Below are 20,207 nucleotides of genomic sequence, written 5' to 3' on the forward strand. Positions count from 1 at the left end.
GTAAATGTGAGGGTTTGTGCAATGTAACTTCCCTTCAGATTATAGGTTTAATCTGTTTTATGCCATTTTTACCTCAAATCATAAAAGAAATGTAATATTGAAAGCGATACATTAATCTTTAACCAACTTGGCATGCTGCTTGTAGATATTATTGTGTCAAAGCTTCACACACACAGACACACACACACAGACACACACACACAGACACACACACACAGACACACACACCTTTTTAACCCTAGAAAGCAGGAGGAATTGTGAGGCAAGCAACTTATTCACTGAACAGGAATCAAACACATGCAACAAGGAATATTCACTTCAACTTTATGGCTCTGATATGAAGGGAGGCAGTGATAACTCCTAATTCGACTGTAGTCAGCATTTAACCCATTACAATGAGTCAGACGGGTGTCATTTGGAGAGGCTGTGGTATGCATTTGGCTGTTGGAAGAATGTAGTAGCAATAGTCAAGGCCATTAGAAATCTATGGAAATTGGAGTCAAAATCCTTGGGAGATTTGATCCCAAAACCTGAGGAAATTCTTGGAGCTGCTGAGATGCCGGGGATCAAAGGAAAAGCACTAGTTTTACTGCAAGTGAGTTTTCCTCATTGCATTGGTCCAAAAAGAAATCACTTTGCAGGACTTGGCTTTGTCACATTGTGGTCTGCAATAAACCAATCCGCCAGAGTGGAGCCGAGAGGCAGGCAAACTGCATAACATTGGGTCTATTTGTAGTCTGCTGAGCATATTCACCCTCACTTCTCATTGATCTTTGTGGCCAAATAATGTGTTCTGCACAAATTGAGGATGTTCAGAGCTGCAGCAACTATGAAAAATATTGGGGTTTAGTATCTCAGCCATAAAATATCCAATTTTCACTAGGTTTTGACTTTGAAAGAAGCAAGGGCTTGATAAGTTGGCATTTTCTGAAAGGTGATTCACTCCTGTGGGTTTCTGATGATCCTGACAATAATGTACCTTTTCATATAATGATAAGATAACTCAAATTTAAACCAAACTTGATGCTGAATATATTGAAGACCTGGACTTACTGTTTGGGACGAGCAGACATATGTGGATATATTGGAAATGTCTCCACTTTTACGGAGCCCTTATGTACAAGTATTGCACACTCCGCACTTGGATTATTGAATCTTCCGTCAGTCATACTGGTCAAGTGGCAACTTAGCTAATTGAGAAGTGCGAATGGCCTATTCTTATGGAGTGCTGCGATTGGTTGGTTTTCTGTCATTGCCACTAACAAAATTAGGGTTTAGTAAATTGCCTACAGGAAACTCTTTTGGCCTCGCCATTTTGATTGGTGGTTGCTCGGTCCTATAAAAATTTGCGTTATTAACCTTTTTCTAAACCACACCAGATGTGACAGGCAGGCCCTCAGAATGAAGAGTACGGCTGTTGTGGAATATATGAAGTATACATGTCATCTTGTGTACAATTATACCACAAAAGGGATGTATATCAAGAATGTTCAATGGTATAAGACAATCTCGGGATTATGGTGAAACTCCCAAGTTTCACTCCCGCAGGTAATGATGTAATTAAAACCACAAGAATCGTGTTACACCACAGAACAGACTTCATGGACCAAAACAATTCTGATTAGTTCCAATGTGTCTTTGATTGTCAATGCCACTGTATTCTTGATATCCAAAGTCCTGGTTAAACCACACCTGAAGTACTGTGTTCAGTTCTGGGCACCGCAGCTTAGGAAGGATATATTGGCCCTGGGAGGGAGTTCAGCACAGATTTACTAGAATGATACCTGGACTCCAAGGGTTAAATTACGAGGAAAGATTACACAAACTAGGGTTGTATTCCCTGAAGATTTCAACATATTAAGGGGAACTGATAGGGTAGATAGAAACTATTTCCGCTGGTTGGGGAGTCAAGGATTCGGGAGCATAGTCTAACAATTAGATCCAGGACTTTCAGGAGTGAAGTTAGGAAGCACTTCTACACGCAAAGGGTGGTAGAAGTTTGGAACTCTCTTCCACAAACGGCAGTAGATGCTAACTCAATTGTTAATTTTAAATCTGAGACTGATAGATTTTTGTTAACCAAATGTATTAAGGGATATGGGACTAAGGCAGGTATTTGGATTTAGGTCACAGATCAGTCATGATCTCAATAAATGGCGGAACAGGCTCGAGGGGCTAAATGGCCTACTCCTGTTCCTATGTTCCTAATGGGAATATTTGAGTTTGGATGGGGATGCCTTGATGTCATATTGATGTGTGTGTGTTCGGGGGTGAGGGGGGGAGTGGGGGTGCGGCTGTAAACAGCAAAAAGATTAATAAAAAGAACTGCAAGTCTTAATTAAAAGTATTTACAATGTAATTGAACAGCAATAACAGCAGCATCAAGCCACAGGTCTTGCCTAATTCTGGAGAGGCTACACGATTGATGGATAAGAGCAAAGGTCTGGTCTGTCAATCATGGCCCCAGTCTTTAATTGGACAGTACTTACCCACGTGAGTCTCTTATTGTTTAAATATTGAACTGAACTGGCATCCCCAGGAGAGCATGTGGGTTAAAAAGGAGCTGTTTCAGTTGTCGATGTGACTCACATGGAGATATAAATAAATGCAGAAAAATGTCGTCAACGCTCGTGTATGAGACCAATGCAAATCCGACTTTTAAAGCAACCCATCACATCCTACTCGTACCACAGAACGAGCAGGCAGCATGTTTCTATGTACAATGCCATTCTTACTGAACACAAGAGATAACTGCCGCTCCATCGGATCTAATTACCTTTAATCTTTTTGTATTTTTTGTACCACCTTCCGAACTCCTGGCACTTAGCGGATGACACATTGGCGTAGTAAGTGCTGTTCACGATGGAGGAAATCATGCTCTGGTGCGGAAAGTGAAAAGAGAGCGAATCGCAAATTAGAAAGAGCCCAAAAATAAATCAATAAATGTAGATGAGCGAGGAGCACAAAGGGACTCAAATACCACCTGAGCACTCGGGATTTGTAATGACAAGTCAAAATCTCAACAGCCGGCGGGAAGAGATCAATATCCTAATTGTTAAAATTTATTTGGGAAAGGGCTGAAGATAAACCCACACACAAACCAAAAAAAAAATCCTGAGTGTGAATTTCCCTTATGTCTTGGGTACCAGCTCCCACCAAGTTATGGTTAATTGCAGTATTGATACCAGGATTCCCTTATATTTTTCCTTACAATTCATTTCAAAAGCTATTCTTAACAAATGATACTTAAGGCACATGTTAAAACACCATGTGTAGTTTCTCCTTGACAGGTTTTGGCAAAATGTTTGCAGAACTCTCTGAAAAGGCGATGATTGTTGTTTGTGCTATCATGGGGGATGATCTCTTTGTTAGCGCGATAAAATCATAAACCTGCTCTTTACTAATGAGCTTACTACTTTGTTACACATAGGGCACAGAGGAAATCTTCCCCCGTGATGTCAATCAACCATAAACGTATGCTGTGTGGGTTCCTCTTCTCCCCTTCCCCCAGTACGCACAAAATTAAAATTCAATAAGTGTTTTAACCCGTGTAGCCTTAGGAAAAGAAGTGAATTAGGAGCCCATCCTTCAGCCAACCATCAAGCAATGCCTATGCGTATGCAATCAACCATGACATCATGACTTGGAGACAGGCAGCTTTCAACTCCAGCCCCTATTAAAATGAAGATGGAAAGGAAAAGAGGCTCCATATGTTATTAGTGTAGAGACTGTTAGTTACAGGCAATTATTGAAGTAGTTGTGGCATTCATAGATTAAGTGAGAGTAGTTCAGACAAGTGGTGATGTTTTTCTTACAAGGTGTTTTGTTTGTAACGCTGGTTCCCTAATGGTCTGAGTGTAGCAGTGAGTGACCTTGCTACTGAAACTCCTGAATAATTTTCGTATCACAGCTCATACTCATTATAAATCTTCCAAACAAACTGCCAACAGCTTGATACTACAGACAGGATCTGGAGAAGTTCAACAAGTTAGTTAGAATTGGCACAATTTGGCAGTGTTTTAATTCAAAAAATGTTCCTGTGTGTGTGAGGAAAACAAATTTAAGGATCGCCTTTCAAAATCAACAGCAAATAGGATAAAATAACAATGTTGACCATGAAATTACAGATTCTTTACTAAATGATCTGGTACTGCGTGTATGTGTGTGTGTCTGCGTGTGTGTGTATGTGTTTCGTGTCATGTGTGTTTGTGTCTGTGTTTTTATGTGTGTAATTTGTGTCTGTGCCATATCTGTGTTTGTGTCTATGTTTGTTTGTGTGTGTATGCACACGTATGCACGCTTGTCTGTCTGTATATCTGCATCTATCAGCAAGTGTGCCTGTGGTTGTGTATCCATTTAGATATGTTTTGTGGGTGATGATGTGTGCATTGTGTAGGTGACCAGATGGCAGTTCTATGCTTTCACAATAAATGCTAACGCCGTCAACTGTTCAACTGGTAGCCGGCCAGTAACACCCCGGGTTTGCTCCCCAGTCTGTGCTAAGTTGGCTGATCTCAGCCAGGGTGATGGTAGTTACAATTGGCCTACGCAACTCTGGGATACAGAGCGGAGAATCAGTCAAGAGTTCCCACTCCTGACTGCTATTGAAGGACAGATATTTAGACATCAGGTGAGGTCAGGATCACGGTCGGGTCTCATAAGGACATAAGAAATAGGAGCAGGAGCAGGCCATACAGCCCCTCGAGCCTGCTCCGCCATTCAATAAGATCATGGCTGATTTTCGACCTCAACTCCACTTTCTCACATGGTCCACATATCCCTTGATTCCCCTAAAGTCTAAAAATCTATTGATCTCAGCCTTGAATATACTCAACGACTGAGCATCCACAGGCCTCTCGGGTAAAGAATTCAAAGATTCACAACCCTCTGAGTGAAGAAATTCCTCCTCATCTAAGTGGCCGACCCCTTATCCTGAGACTATGCCCCCTAGTTCTAGATCCCTCCCCAGTGATCAAGTAGTCTGCCCAAACTCACTGTTCAGGCTCATGCATTATTACTGGCCACTTGGAATTGTATCCCAGTGGCAGTGCCTTCAGGAGAAGAGGGAAGGGGAGAAAATTAGTGAGGGAAGAAGGAAACATGAATAAATATAAATGCATTCTGCCCTTTCTAACCACTACAAGCATGGTGAAGCAAAGGCTCAAATCCTTTTAAATGGATAAAAATAAAACGTATTACAGACCACTCATCTGATTAGCAGTAGTTGTCTGTAATTTCAGAGAGAAAGTTTTCTGTGTGATTGATTCTTCATATTCTTCATATTTTATTGCATGTTCAGTTGTAAAATTGTAGACACACAAATTACAGTCATGGGTAATGCCATGCTTGATTTAGCAGTTACTACTCATAAAAATAGAAGCTGAAATGTGGCTTAATTGCACCCTCCTGTCCTCAAAAGGGGGGAAGTGGGCAGATAGAATTTACCACACCACCTCAGAGTCAGCAAAGAATGTTCTAGAAAGTGTATAACAGTAAGATTATCCAAGATACTTGTTCACACTAATAAGAGAAGGGAAGTGTAGACAGACAGACTACAGCGACAGTAAATGATCTTATACGCCTTGAGTAAAAGATCCTGCACAAACTAGTGGGAGGGAGAAGCAATGTTCACTGCTGTGAAGATGCAGCATCCTCTCTGTGACTGATTCCAACCTTGCTTTCTCTGTCACGACCATTCTTATCTCTCTCTTTGTTTTATTCATATTACCATGGTCCTCTGAACTTCGCTTGTTCTTTCTAAGCTCCAAGTACACCATTCCTACAAGCTCTTCCTTCTCTCTGCACCCCCACCGTGTTGAAATCAAGACTCATTGCACCATCGTCTACTCTAACACATTCTTTTCTAGGACTTCAAAATTGCAGAACTCTTTACCTCTCTCAGCCTTCCCTTCATCTCAAAATCTTCAGGCTTTTGGCATCATTTAATCACTACGTATTGATTTATTTTGTCTTTGCTCATACTCTCTTCAGCGTTAGTGTGTGTCCTGCACTATGAACTTTGGCCCATTGGGGTTCTTGGTTAAAAAATTGATTTAAATCTCCCTCTTATAAATTCTCTCCCTATAAATTGCTTCACAATTAAACAAGGACTGTCTGCCATTTTTGCACCAAAAATTTTTAAATTGAATCTACAAACTTCAAATGCACTTTCCAGACTATTTCTTCAATTAGAACAGTGTTGCCTCTTCTCACCAATACGATCCTGTCAGCAAGGCACAGGGAGAAGAAACTAAAAACTTCACTGAAGCCCCACAGCAATATTGCGAAATGCGAAGTGCAGCTTAACAAATGGAATAGTTAATGAAGCATAATTAGGTACTGTTTCTGACCTGCAATTACAGTTTCTCAGCTTACTCTTAACTCTTGTTGAAGTTAAAGTGTGTTATAGTTCTGTGTGTTCACTCCAGTGAGCTTTAGTATATTCAGCATTAGGAATATAAAGTTATGCCAGTATCACATAACATATAGATGAGTGCTCAAGTCTCAGCTTCTTGGAACCAAGGTTAAGTTCATTAGAAGCCTCTATCACTGAACTTCAGCTCTATGAAGTCAAAGATAAAGGCCCAGGTTGGCACAATGATGCTCGACTGTTAGTGCCCAACTAACAGAGGGTACTGGCAGTGAAGTAATGCAGGCTGCCTACTATATTGCCACATGGCAAAAGATGAACCCAATTTAATATTTTCTGTTGTTAAAGGTCATCGACCTGAAGTGTTTCTCTCTTCACAAATATTGCCTGACCTGTTGAGTGTTTACAGCATTTTCTGTTTCTAGTTCAGATTTCCAGCATCTGCAGTATTTTGCTTTTGATTTAATATTTTGCGTTACCCAGTCTCGCTGTAATCAGATATTTGGCTGGATTTTTTGCAATGGGTGAAAAAAAGCCATCTGTAATCTAAAGAGCACTATCTTCATGAAAAAATGGCATTTCTTTTGTTTGGGGAGCGAAAAAATCCAAATGTCTAGGTCTGGAAATTTCTGGGCTCTGCTCCGCCGGCATAGCTGTGGGAGAGCAGAGCCCTCATCTGCCCATCGTAGCTCCAGCGATGGGGTCATTTATATAGCTGGGGTGGTCTGCGGACACCTACAAGGGCATGTCAACGGTGCTACCCTGGCCACTGTGACGCTAAAAAAGATAACGGATCCCTTTCAGTATCGATTACCTTATTCTAGTAAAAATTTGGGGCCTTCAGAAGGCCTCAAAAGAATTCACGCCAGACATCAATCGTTGTGAGTTCCAGTACGGTCTTCCAAGGGCATAAAGGGAGAAATTGCACGATAACACCTGGGAACTCCCCCGACTCACCCTCTTGACTTAGGGAGGAATGCAGAAGATCGTTCCATGGCCCCTATGAGCAGGATTTAAAGGGCTGGTCTAAACGGGGCAGAATCCCAGCAGAACTGGGTTATGGCCAATATTCCAGGCCCTCCTCTGGGCGGAAATTGGGCTTACGGCTTTTACCAACTCAGGAATTTTAGGCCCTACTAGCTTAAAATTTGTTTCATCTGTGGGCATTACATTTGGCTTCAGCGTGCCTGGAGTAGGCAGGGCGGGGGGCGGGGGGCGGGGGAATGACTATCCTGCTGGAAAGTGTATGCGTGAGGGCAGGATTGGCTTTGGACCTGATGCCCCCATGGTTGAATAACCTGGTGACACTCGGCCTATGTTTTTTCGATTGGCATTATATTAATGCCGATTTTAACCCAAGTAAAATAACTGAGTTCATTTAAAATGGGTCAACCAGAAAATCTAGGCTTCTCTGTCTTGGCTCACAGGCAAAGAATGGGCAACTTGGGTGAAGTATTGGAGAAGAACTCAGCATTTTCATGAGAGGGAGAGTAAAGCAACATATTGCAAACTTGCGCTCTGAGGGCAGAGTTTTGCACAATAGGCGCTCATATCAGGATCGGACAATGGTGCCAGGCGTGCTGACTTGCGTGCCTGAATTCCTGAGGTGAGCTCCCAGCGGATGATGCTCCGCGCCAGGAGCTGATGATTAAAATTTGCCCTAATGTCATCAGCTATTTACCCCGAGAACACCAACAGTGACGCCTTTGCTGTCGACCTGCAGTACATGCCTCGTTAACTGCTACTGCACCTGTATAGGGTAGTTTTGCCATGGCGATGCCGATTCTTTAACTGGCCCAGTCTCGGTTAGAATAGTGCACTGGCATCGAGTTAAATACTTGGTCAGGTGCAGCGAGTTTAGTTTCAAAGCTGAGAACTATATTCAACACTAAAGCGATTACAAAAATTGAGTAACATCAAGAGATGACCATTTCACTTCTTAATTTGCAGAATTTCAAAGTAAGAATTGACACCGTCAAACCAGTCTTTCTGACAATAGAAAACTGTACAAGTGAGCTTTTGGATATAAATATTAGGACAAACTTATAAACAACATTTCCTATTTATTTCTCCCTTCAGAATCCATTCCGTGAGCACATTTTTCACCTGGTAATAACATTCTAGTACTGCCTAGTGCCTGGAGCTGAGCATTTGCTGATTAAAAAATCAAAAGTGATGTTATAGGACCTGAAGCAGGCAAAATAAGAAGCAAACTAGATAAATAACATTGGAGCAGCCACTTTTACAGATATATTACATCCTCTGAATCCTCTGGACCCATCTTTTGTTTCTTTATTGTCCCATTATCACCTCCTTCGCCTTGCAGCATCATCCCCTTTGTCATTTAATCACTCCTGCCCTCTATCTTATGTCCTTTTCCTGCCCCCTTTTCCCTGGCTCTGTATTTGCTTAAAAACTGTTCATTTCTAATATCATTCAGTTCTGATGAAAGATCATCGGCCTGAAACGTTAACTCTCTCTCTCCACAGATGCTGCCTGACCTGCTGAGTGTTTCCAGCATTTTGTGCTTTTTGATTTCAGATTTCCAGCAGCCGCGGTATTTTGCTTTTGTACAAGTATATTGAAGGTTTGAAGGTGAATTCCAACCTGAGAGAGAGGGCATTCTTTGGCCAGCGTGCTCTGGTTCATCTCTTTGAGCAGCTCCTTCAATGCGTTCCTGACGGTGGTGTGATTCCACTGTTCCGCCGGAAGGTCCTCAAACTTTGCGCAACTGTGAAACGCAAAATCAGAAAGGATTTTAAAAAGAAATGAGTCCTCACCCACACCAAGCTATTGGCCTCGGAATGCAGGGCACACATTTTGTCCAGTCTGTTACAGCTTACAAAACTAGCCTGAGGCACAACAGGGCAGGCACAAGCTGCCAAGTCGTTTCAATATTTTGTCATTTAAACCCTCTCATTTTATATTGGCCCGAGTTCCCCCCCACCTCCCCCACCGAGCCAGGTTCATTTTGAGGGTACAAAAAGCCCAGGAAAATGAATTAAGCCCCCAGATTCTGTATCTTTGTAAAATAAATTCACACTGTGCCATTGGCTGCGTCAAATGACAGATGTTTGGGAAGCACCCACCTTTGTAATTGGATTTTCAGTGTCACGACATGATGGACATCTTGTAACATGTCAGCTACTGTTGCGTCTGGTGCTTCGGTGAGATAGTTCAGGGGCAGAGGACTCCACTTCCCAACCTTGATCATCCCTGCATTGATTCATAACAAAATCCTTTAAAAGGTCATCAGAAGGTATGAGACAGCACAAGTGAACGACTAAAGACAAGACTTAAACCATCTTCCTGAAACTCTCACAAAATCCTGCACATTCTTTGTTTTATCAATTCTACCTCAGTCATACCTGATAAGTGAATATTTTTGCCAAGCAACTCACCAAAAAACCTTTTCAGTTTATTTCATTCATTATATTGCTCTTAATCGAACACTCTAAACAGTAAATTACTGGGAATACTTTTTTAAAGTTAAAGTTAAGGCCTGGTTTCCTCAAGTACACATTCCCTACCGTGTTGCATATAGTTTGTGTGACGAGTATCTGTGGGTGGGCCACCAAAATACAGGAAGGTGGAAATAGAAAACCAGTTTAGATTTAGGAAACATTTTCAAGTATACATTTGTCACAATGGCAAGTTTGCCCAACTGGAAAACTAGCAAAAGCTGACTAACAGCTTCAAAAAAAAAGCTGACAACTCAAGAACCACCCTGAACATATGAGATACGGAGAATTAATTCCAACTTTGATGGGGGCGTAAAACTGGTGGAATTGGATCAGCCGCCCATTATACATCCCCGCACAATTTTCCTTTCTGTTGAAGTCAAAGGGTTGGATGTATAACGGGCGGCCAGTCCTTTACTGCCCCTTTTACACCCCGGCTGAAGTTAGAAGTTACCCTTATAGTCACACTGAAAGCGAAATGGGGTATGGGCTTGTAATAAGTTAGGCTGCAGGTATGCCCAACACTCCATCGTTGGCTGTTGTGGAAAGTTGTGGTGACAATTACAAGGATTTCCCTGTGGGGAAGTTAAGGTTACCATGGATATATATTGGTACTCTCTGATGCTAACACTTCTTCCCCCTCTCCCACCCAGTTCACTCTGGCACTCTTCCCCCTCTCAAGTTGGCACTCTTCTCCTACACCCAATTCTTGCTGGGATTCTTCTTCTCTCCCACCCCCAGTTCATGCATGGCACTCCTCCCCCTGGTCCTCCTGGTTCCTACCAGCTGCTACTCTAAAGGATTGATTGCCACTATACGCTGTAGACAGAAATTCTTCAACTCACAAAACTATCACACAAGTTCCCGCACAAAGTGCAACAACATTGAATCCCGAGCTCAATAGGGGGTAGGAGCGGGAAAAGGCTCTGAGGAGTGGAACACAGATTATTGCTGAGGGGTTTACCTGGAAATGGCACCAAAGGAGAAGCTGGGACCTAGGCAGATTTTTGTCCATGGACAAGTGGGCCCTGAGTCCAAAATGCCGACTGTCTGCATCAAACATGAACGGTTGGCACGTGTGCAGTGAGCAGTAAATGTTCCATTAGAGCATAGAATCTCAAGCTGGGAACCTAGGGGCCCACGAGTGGGATCAAGGAGTCCATGAGGTCATCAGATTGATGTCCATCTGTCCATCCACCATTTGCCTTGAGCACAATATCTCGAGACTTCTGAGTTCTACATTTTCTCTTCATTTTTCAATATTTATTAAATTATTAGTACATTATTTCTGTTGTTGCAAACTAATAAAATCACTTTTTGCTATGATAGCGCTGCTTTTCTGTGGAAAATTGGGACCATCTTTTGAAGATTAGGTCAAGAGGTCCCTGGGAGTGTGTCAATATTTGCAGGGTTCCTGGGAGTGTGTCAATATTTGCAGGGTCACTGGGAGTGTGTCAATATTTGCAGGGGTCCCTGGGAGTGTGTCAATATTTGCAGGGTTCATTGGGAGTGTGTCAATATTTGCAGGGTCCCCGGGAGTGTGTCAATATTTGGAGGGGTCACTGGGAGTGTGTCAATATTTGGAGGGGTCACTGGGAGTGTGTCAATATTTGCAGGGGTCACTGGGAGTGTGTCAATATTTGCAGGGGTCACTGGGAGAGTGTCAATATTTGCAGGGGTCCCTGGGAGTGTGTCAATATTTGCAGGGGTCCCTGGGAGTGTGTCAATATTTGCGGGGGTCACTGGGAGTGTGTCAATATTTGCAGGGGTCCCCGGGAGTGTGTCAATATTTGCGGGGGTCACTGGGAGTGTGTCAATATTTGCAGGGGTCCCTGGAAGAGTGTCAATATTTGCAGGGGTCCCTGGGAGTGTGTCGATATTTGCAGGGGTCACTGGGAGTGTGTCGATATTTGCAGGGGTCACTGGGAGAGTGTCAATATTTGCAGGGGTCCCCGGGAGTGTGTCAATATTTGCAGGGGTCCCTGGGAGTGTGTCAATATTTGCAGGGGTCCCTGGGAGAGTGTCAATATTTGCAGGGGTCCCTGGGAGTGTGACAATATTTGCAGGGGTCCCTGGGAGTGTGACAATATTTGCAGGGGTCCCTGGAAGAGTGTCAATATTTGCAGGGGTCATTGGGAGAGTGTCAATATTTGCAGGGGTCCCTGGGAGTGTGACAATATTTGCAGGGGTCCCTGGGAGTGTGTCAATATTTGCAGGGGTCACTGGGAGTGTGTCAATATTTGCAGGGGTCACTGAGAGTGTGTCAATATTTGCAGGGGTCACTGGGAATGTGTCAATATTTGCAGGGCTCCCCGGGAGTGTGTCGATATTTGCAGGGGTCCCTTGGAGTGTGTCGATATTTGCAGGGGTCACTGGGCGTGTGTCGATATTTCCAGGGGTCGCTGGGAGAGAGTCAATATTTGCAGGGGTCCCCGGGAGTAGGTCAATATTTGCAGGGGTCCCTGGGAGCGTGTCGATATTTGCAGGGGTCCCCGGGAGCATGTCAATATTTGCAGGGATCCCCGGGAGTGTGTCAATATTTGCAGGGGTCACTGGGAGCTTGTCAATATTTGCAGGGGTCACTGGGAGTGAGTCGATATTTGCAGGGGTCACAGGGAGCGTGTCAATATTTGCAGGGGTCACTGGGAGTGTGTCAATATTTGCGGGGGTCCCCGGGAGCGTGTCAATATTTTCAGGGGTCACTCGGAGTGTGTCGATATTTGCAGGGGTCGCTGGGAGTGTGTCAATATTTGCAGGGGTCACTGGGCGTGTGTCGATATTTGCAGGGGTCACTGGGAGAGTGTCAATATTTGCAGGGGTCCCTGGGAGAGTGTCAATATTTGCAGGGGTCACTGGGAGTGTGTCGATATTTGCAGGGGTCCCTCGGAGTGTGTCGATATTTGCAGGGGTCACTGGGAGTGTGTCAATATTTGCAGGGGTCCCTGGGAGTGTGTCAATATTTGCAGGGGTCCCTGGGAGTGTGTCAATATTTGCAGGGGTCCCTGGGAGTGTGTCAATATTTGCAGGGATCCCAGGGAGTGTGTCAATATTTGCAGGGGTCACTGGGAGTGTGTCAATATTTGCAGGGGTCCCTGGGAGTGTGTCAATATTTGCAGGGGTCACTGGGAGTGTGTCAATATTTGCAGGGGTCACTGGGAGTGTGTCAATATTTGCAGGGGTCCCCGGGAGTGTGTCAATATTTGCAGGGGTCCCCGGGAGTGTGTCAATATTTGCAGGGGTCACTGGGAGTGTGTCAATATTTGCAGGGGTCCCCGGGAGTGTGTCAATATTTGCAGGGGTCCCCGGGAGTGTGTCAATATTTGCAGGGGTCACTAGGCGTGTGTCAATATTTGCAGGGGTCACTGGGAGAGTGTCAATATTTGCAGGGGTCCCTGGGAGTGTGTCAATATTTGCAGGGGTCCCTGGGAGTGTGTCAATATTTGCAGGGGTCACTGGGCGTGTGTCAATATTTGCAGGGGTCACTGGGAGTGTGTCGATATTTGCAGGGGTCCCTCGGAGTGTGTCGATATTTGCAGGGGTCACTGGGAGTGTGTCAATATTTGCAGGGGTCCCCGGGAGTGTGTCAATATTTGCAGGGGTCCCTGGGAGTGTGTCAATATTTGCAGGGATCCCCGGGAGTGTGTCAATATTTGCAGGGTCCCCGGGAGGGTGTCAATATTTGCAGGGGTCCCTCGGAGTGTGTCAATATTTGCAGGGGTCACTGGGAGTGTGTCAATATTTGCAGGGGTCCCTGGGAGTGTGTCAATATTTGCAGGGGTCCCCGGGAGTGTGTCAATATTTGCAGGGGTCACTGGGAGTGTGTCATTATTTGCAGGGTCCCTGGGAGTGTGTCAATATTTGCAGGGGTCACTGGGAGTGTGTCAATATTTGCAGGGGTCACTGGGAGTGTGTCAATATTTGCAGGGGTCACTGGGAGTGTGTCAATATTTGCAGGGGTCCCTGGGAGTGTGTCAATATTTGCAGGGTCCCTGGGAGTGTGTCAATATTTGCAGGGGTCTATGGGAGTGTGTCAATATTTGCAGGGGTCCCTGGGAGTGTGTCAATATTTGCAGGGGTCACTGGGAGTCTGTCAATATTTGCAGGGGTCCCTGGGAGTGTGTCAATATTTGCAGGGGTCTATGGGAGTGTGTCAATATTTGCAGGGGTCCCTGGGAGAGTGTCGATATTTGCAGGGGTCACTGGGAGTCTGTCAATATTTGCAGGGGTCCCTGGGAGTGTGTCAATATTTGCAGGGGTCTATGGGAGTGTGTCAATATTTGCAGGGGTCCCTGGGAGTGTGTCAATATTTGCAGGGGTCCCTGGGAGTGTGTCAATATTTGCAGGGGTCTATGGGAGTGTGTCAATATTTGCAGGGGTCCCTGGGAGAGTGTCGATATTTGCAGGGGTCACTGGGAGTGTGTCAATATTTGCAGGGGTCCCTGGGAGTGTGTCAATATTTGCAGGGGTCACTGGGAGTGTGTCAATATTTGCAGGGGTCACTGGGAGTGTGTCAATATTTGCAGGGGTCCCTGGGAGTGTGTCAATATTTGCAGGGGTCCCTGGGAGTGTGTCAATATTTGCAGGGGTCTATGGCAGTGTGTCAATGTTTGCAGGGGTCACTGGGAGTGTGTCAATATTTGCAGGGGTCACTGGGAGTCTGTCAATATTTGCAGGGGTCCCTGGGAGTGTGTCAATATTTGCAGGGGTCTATGGGAGTGTGTCAATATTTGCAGGGGTCCTCAACAGAAGAGTTGGATAATCACAGTGTTAGATCACTCATATTGACATTTTAAAAGCAGTTTCTGTTGACTGAATATGTTCAATGTGTGTAAATCAGTTGCGTTCCCTTATGGGACAATTGTGTGGACAACAGCCCAGTAGCCTATTGGTATCCCATGGATGTTCTATCTGTATATTTTCTCTTTCATTAATTGACTTCTTGTGCTCTGTGCATAAATCTAATAGAAAGAAATAAAGAAAGAAAGAACTTGTTTTTATGTGGAGGCTGTCACTACCTCAGGACATCCCAAAGCACTTCACGGATAATGAAGTGCTTTTGAAGTGTAGTCACTGTTGTAATGTCGGAAATGTTGCAGTCAATTTGCACACAGCAAGGGCCAATAAACAGCAGTGAGATAATGACCAGATAATCTGGTTTTCTATTGCTGATCATTCTTACCCGTACCACTTTGTGTGGGCAATACGACTCGATAAAGCCACGGAACAGGGCTGTGAATTGCTCCTGTTCGTCTTTGCATTGCTCTGTATGCACTCAAGTCCTTGGCAGGTCAGGCCGCATACCCCTCCACACTGGATAACCAGGTATCAGGCAGACACATACCATCTCCAGGCCACGTACCCTCCACACTAGGTAAATATCAAACAGTTGCATATCTACAGTTATTCCATATACAGTCCCCACCACTTAGAGCAGGCACATTGGTGTTCAAGCAATTTGCCAGCTATGGGCGGTGGATGGTATAACAACTAATGGGAAGGCAGGAAGCAGCTGTGCGACTGACTACACCTGTCGTCTAACTGTGACAGCTGGGAAAATAGTGAGACCCGTCTGGATGTGCAATTGCCACAGTTCCAGCCAATCACTTGCTCAGGGGCCCGCTGTCAAGAGTACTGGGACGAAGGTCTACGTCTGCAACTTCCCCGCTCCTGACTTCAATTGTAACTGTAGGCCCAAGACTACCATTAACGTTCCACTTTAATAGAGTTATTACACTGCATGGAAGCTCATGGGAACGACCTTTTATCCAACCGAATGGGAGAGGACCAAAGTGGCAGGCAAGAAACGAAAGCAACATGACAAAGTACACCCAAAATAGCCGGTGAGCTTAATGTGTTATGAGCTATGCCTTTGTAATTGACTTCAGTGGAAATGGCAAATGGTTTGCGCCATTTGCCTGACATAGGTGGCTGCCGTGATAAATGTGGATGGTGTCAATAGTGGGGACGGTTCCCCCTTACCCCTAGAGGATCAGGTATCAGGCGGCTTACATGCCAACCGGAGTTTGTGGGGTCATTGGGAGAGCAGCTAATTAGCAAGGAGCAGGCAGGCATCTCTGATGCCCACCTGCCCCCTGTGTAAGTGGGTCGATCACTAAAAGTTCAGAAAAAAAATAGCACTCTGCTTCAGAGGTCCAGGGAACTCTGCACTAGACCTCACTGGTGGAGCCCACATCTGCCTACGTGGACGCTGGTACTCCTCACCTCACTGGGAGTACCAACCGCCACAGATACTGAGCCAGAAGAACGGGAAGCCCAGTGTCGGCAGTCCCCACCCCTGGTTCTGTCCCCTGATGACGTTTGCTTGTAAAGGGCAGACAGAGGATCCACCCCTCACAAGATGAAGTGGAAACTCCCAGATATGGTGGAGACCCAGTGTAACAGAGTTCTCCTCCATTTTTCAAGGGTTTCTGGTGGTCTCCTGCCAGAGTTACAACAGCAGATTAACAGAACCCCTGGGGAATTTCGGCCCCATCAAGTTCATTTGTGAACTGAAATCTTATCCAAAGTACCCCTGCAATCATCTCAACCAATGATAGTGAGCATTCATTCACAAGACAAATCTGGCTCATTATCACTTCTGTCCCTGTCCCGGATGCCATGGCAAGTGGGTTGAGGGTATGGTGATTAAACAATTTTAATTGAATATTTTGTTATGTTGGTGTAGTTTCAGGAAGGATAAGGGTGAGTCAGTATCATCCAAGCAAAACCTTAGAGCCACCTTGTGATGAAGGAACACACCCAAAGATTAACCTGTCCTTTCCTCTTTTAGATCTTGATCAATCTGCTGCACATTTCAGGCATTTTCTGTTTTCAAAATATTAATACACGTGAAGCTAGAAATTACAGGTAGTGACAATAGTGAATGAAGGCTTAATGTCATCGTATGGCATTCCACTGTCCGCTCCTTCGATGGAGGTGTTAACCTGCTTAAAATTAATGGGTTCATGCTCCCATTAAAGATGCAGACAGATGGATTTCATACGAATGCATTAAGTGTTTGTCCACTAATATCAACACAGTAATTTGGACCTTATGTTACTCTTCTGATCCTGTCAAAAGAGTTTATTTCCTTGCACTGTAATCGTTTAAAAAAATAACACAATTTGCAGGATTAGGATTAGAAGAGCTAAATTTTACGCTCTCAGGTGGACCTGGCTGACTGTCTCCAGTTTGGGGTTTGCACTCGATTATACTTTCACTGATTATTAATGTCATTCCTCAGGTTTCCCTGTGGATGTTTAAAGCGCCTTGGGACATTTTACTACGTTAAAGATGCTATATAAATGCAAGTTCCTGTTGTTGTTATTGCCCTAACCCTGATGGTGTGGCTCTCTCCGCAGTTACCGCAAGGCAACAAAAGAGACCTTAACCATGTGCGTGTAAAGAAACTGAAAACCACTTTCAGAGTTACAGAACATAACCAAGGCACGATGGCTCACCCACTAACAGGACAACGGTCTGCGTCATACATCACTGTAGTCCAATCTTAAACATGGGAATCTCAGTCTCATTGTTTTTTTAAAGTCAGTAAAACTCATCACCGGTCCAAGCCTGCTCCCTATTATGATTCCAAACACTGGCAACTCTACAAGTACAGTGACAGGGAAGTTCACCTAATGCCATTTACTGCACTCACACCAGAGAATATCATCCTTATTTCCAAAAAGTGGATGCAACCTGTCTTGAAGAAAATAAATCTTCAAATAAGACAACAGCTACGATGTCACACAAATGTTCCTTTGAGCAAAGTAAAACATTTTTGAAAGCTGAATTTTTAGAGCTTATTTGTTGACTGCAAGTACTTTGGGGACAAATAATAAATCCACCTGTAACTGCAATTCTCAGAAATCATTAACTCATCTAAAAAACTTTCTGCCTTAAGTTCTCATGCAACCAATATAAAGGGAAAATAACATGTGATTGACAGGTTCCGACCACTCCTGTCCCACCATCGAAGCAATCAGACCAGTTCTAACATCATTCAGTCGTAACTGATCAGATTGGTGGATATTGATAATCTCCAATCGCGTGATTAAAACTAATTTTTCTTGTGAAACTGTAGCAAGCTGACTTGAAACGCTGACTGCCAGCTTAAAATTCTCACAGTTGGTATGTGAAGGCGGTTCCCACTTACCACAAGGACAGGGACCACTTCCCATTATAGAACCAGGTAGCAGACAGACTCACATCCCCCACAAGGACAGGGACCACTTCCCATTATAGAACCAGGTAGCAGACAGGCTCACATCCCCCACAAGGACAGGGACCACTTCCCATTATAGAACCAGGTAGCAGACAGACTCACATCCCCCACAAGGACAGGGACCACTTCCCATTATAGAACCAGGTAGCAGACAGGCTCACATCCCCCACAAGGACAGGGACCACTTCCCATTATAGAACCAGGTATCAGACAGACTCACATCCCCCACAAGGACAGGGACCAGTTCCCATTATAGAACCAGGTATCAGACAGACTCACATCCCCCACAAGGACAGGGACCACTTCCCATTATAGAACCAGGTATCAGACAGACTCACATCCCCCACAAGGACAGGGACCAGTTCCCATTATAGAACCAGGTATCAGACAGACTCACATCCCCCACAAGGACAGGGACCAGTTCCGGATACTGAGTTATATAATGGAAAGTGATGCATATCCTTGTGGTGGACCATTTCCTATTAAAGAAGCAGGTATCGGACAGTGGCATGTAACATTTGCTCCAGACAAGTGCCAGGCAATGACCATCTCCAACAAGAGAGAGTCTAACCACCTCCCCATGACATTAATGGCTTTACCATCACCGAATCCCCAACCATCAACATTCTGGGGGTCAACATTGATCAGAAACTTAATTGGACCAGCCACATAAATACTGTGGCTACAAGAGCAGGTCAGAGGCCGGGTATTCTGCAGCAAGTGACTCACCTCCTGACTCCCCAAAGCCTTTCCACCATCTACAAGGCACAAGTCAGGAGTGTGATGGAATATTCTCCACTTGCCTGAATGAGTGCAGCTCCAACAACACTCAAGAAGCTCGACACCATCCAGGACAAAGCAGCCCGCTTGATTGGCACCCCATTCACCACCTTAAACATTCACTCCCTTCACCACCGGCACACTGTGGCTGCAGTGTGTACCATCCACAGGATGCACTGCAGCAGCTCTCAAACCCGCGACCTCTACCACCTAGAAGGACAAGGGCAGCAGGCGCATGGGAACACCACCTGCACGTTTCCCACCAAGTCACACACCATCCCGACTTGGAAATATATTGCCGTTCCTTCATCGTCGCTAGGTCAAAATCCTGGAACTCTAACTAACAGCACTGTGGGAGTAACCTTCACCACACGGACTGCAGCAGTTCAAGAAGGCGGCTCACCACCACCTTCTCAAGGGCAATTAGGGATGGGCAATAAATGCTGGCCTTGCCAGCGACGCCCACGTCCCATGAATAAATTTTTTTTTAAATCCACTACAAGTGTAGGGACCACTTCTCGTTATAGAACCAAATATCAGACAGACACACATCCCCTACAAGGACAGATTTTTGAAAAATGAATTCAAATTCTCAAACTGCCATGGTGAGATTTTATTGATATTCCCTGGATTGTTGGTCAGGTAGCATAACCAATACACCACCATACCCCCCATCAGGCTGATGCCCACCACAAGGCCATGTGCTTCCCTCTCCAAGTAGATAACTAGGTGTCAGAAAGTTGCATAGCCACAATAAATCTACATACTCCCCCTTCCCCAGATAACCAGGTACTGAACAAAATTATTCAAGCAGAAAAGGCTCAGTGACTGTATATCCAAACACATCAGCCTTTTATTTGTTTAGAGGGACACAAGTGTACAAATCTAAATTAGTTCGAATTCAGCCAAATTTTTTTTTGAATTAAGCAAAATGATTCAGACCTATTTGAATTGGTGCTTCAAATTCATCACCCTTCCTTTCTCTTCTCACTCCATTTCAATAACCTTTGTCCTGAGTCAGTTTACAACTATTGCCACAGAACTCTACAAAAACAATTCAGCAACAGGGATGGAGATGTACTGAAGTCGGGTGTCAGCTCAGTAAAAGTGACTGGGACCGGCCTTAAGGAGGCAGTGTGCTTCCTCACTGGTCCTACTGTTTCCAGATGGATGTCCAGTCTTGGTAATGCCTGCACGAAATAGCCTCACTTTTCAGTGCAATTGCACTCTGCTGCTGTAACATTTCAGAGTATCTTTACACACTTGTCCCTCATTTTAAACTCCCAACATCAGTAAACATCAATATGAATGCACGAACATCTGGAATGTTTATGTTATTATTAGGCCAGTAAAACAAAAAATAACCTCAAGG

General features: G+C 44.6%; 1 protein-coding gene across 6 annotated transcripts in view; it reads right to left on the minus strand.

Annotated features, from left to right (window-relative positions):
* Nucleotides 1-20,207, minus strand: part of satb2 (SATB homeobox 2) — a 141,198-nt gene that overhangs the window by 83,967 nt on the left and 37,024 nt on the right. For all 6 annotated transcript variants that reach the window (XM_067987802.1, XM_067987803.1, XM_067987801.1 and 3 more), the window contains exons 4-6: nucleotides 9,460-9,586; nucleotides 8,978-9,101; nucleotides 2,777-2,879 (exon numbers count right to left, since the gene is read on the minus strand). In XM_067987802.1, coding sequence (XP_067843903.1) covers nucleotides 2,777-2,879; nucleotides 8,978-9,101; nucleotides 9,460-9,586 — 354 coding nt within the window. The remainder of the gene's footprint in view (nucleotides 1-2,776; nucleotides 2,880-8,977; nucleotides 9,102-9,459; nucleotides 9,587-20,207) is intronic.

Source organism: Heptranchias perlo, chromosome 7, assembly GCF_035084215.1.
Source record: "Heptranchias perlo isolate sHepPer1 chromosome 7, sHepPer1.hap1, whole genome shotgun sequence".
Classification (NCBI taxonomy): Eukaryota; Metazoa; Chordata; class Chondrichthyes; order Hexanchiformes; family Hexanchidae; genus Heptranchias; species Heptranchias perlo.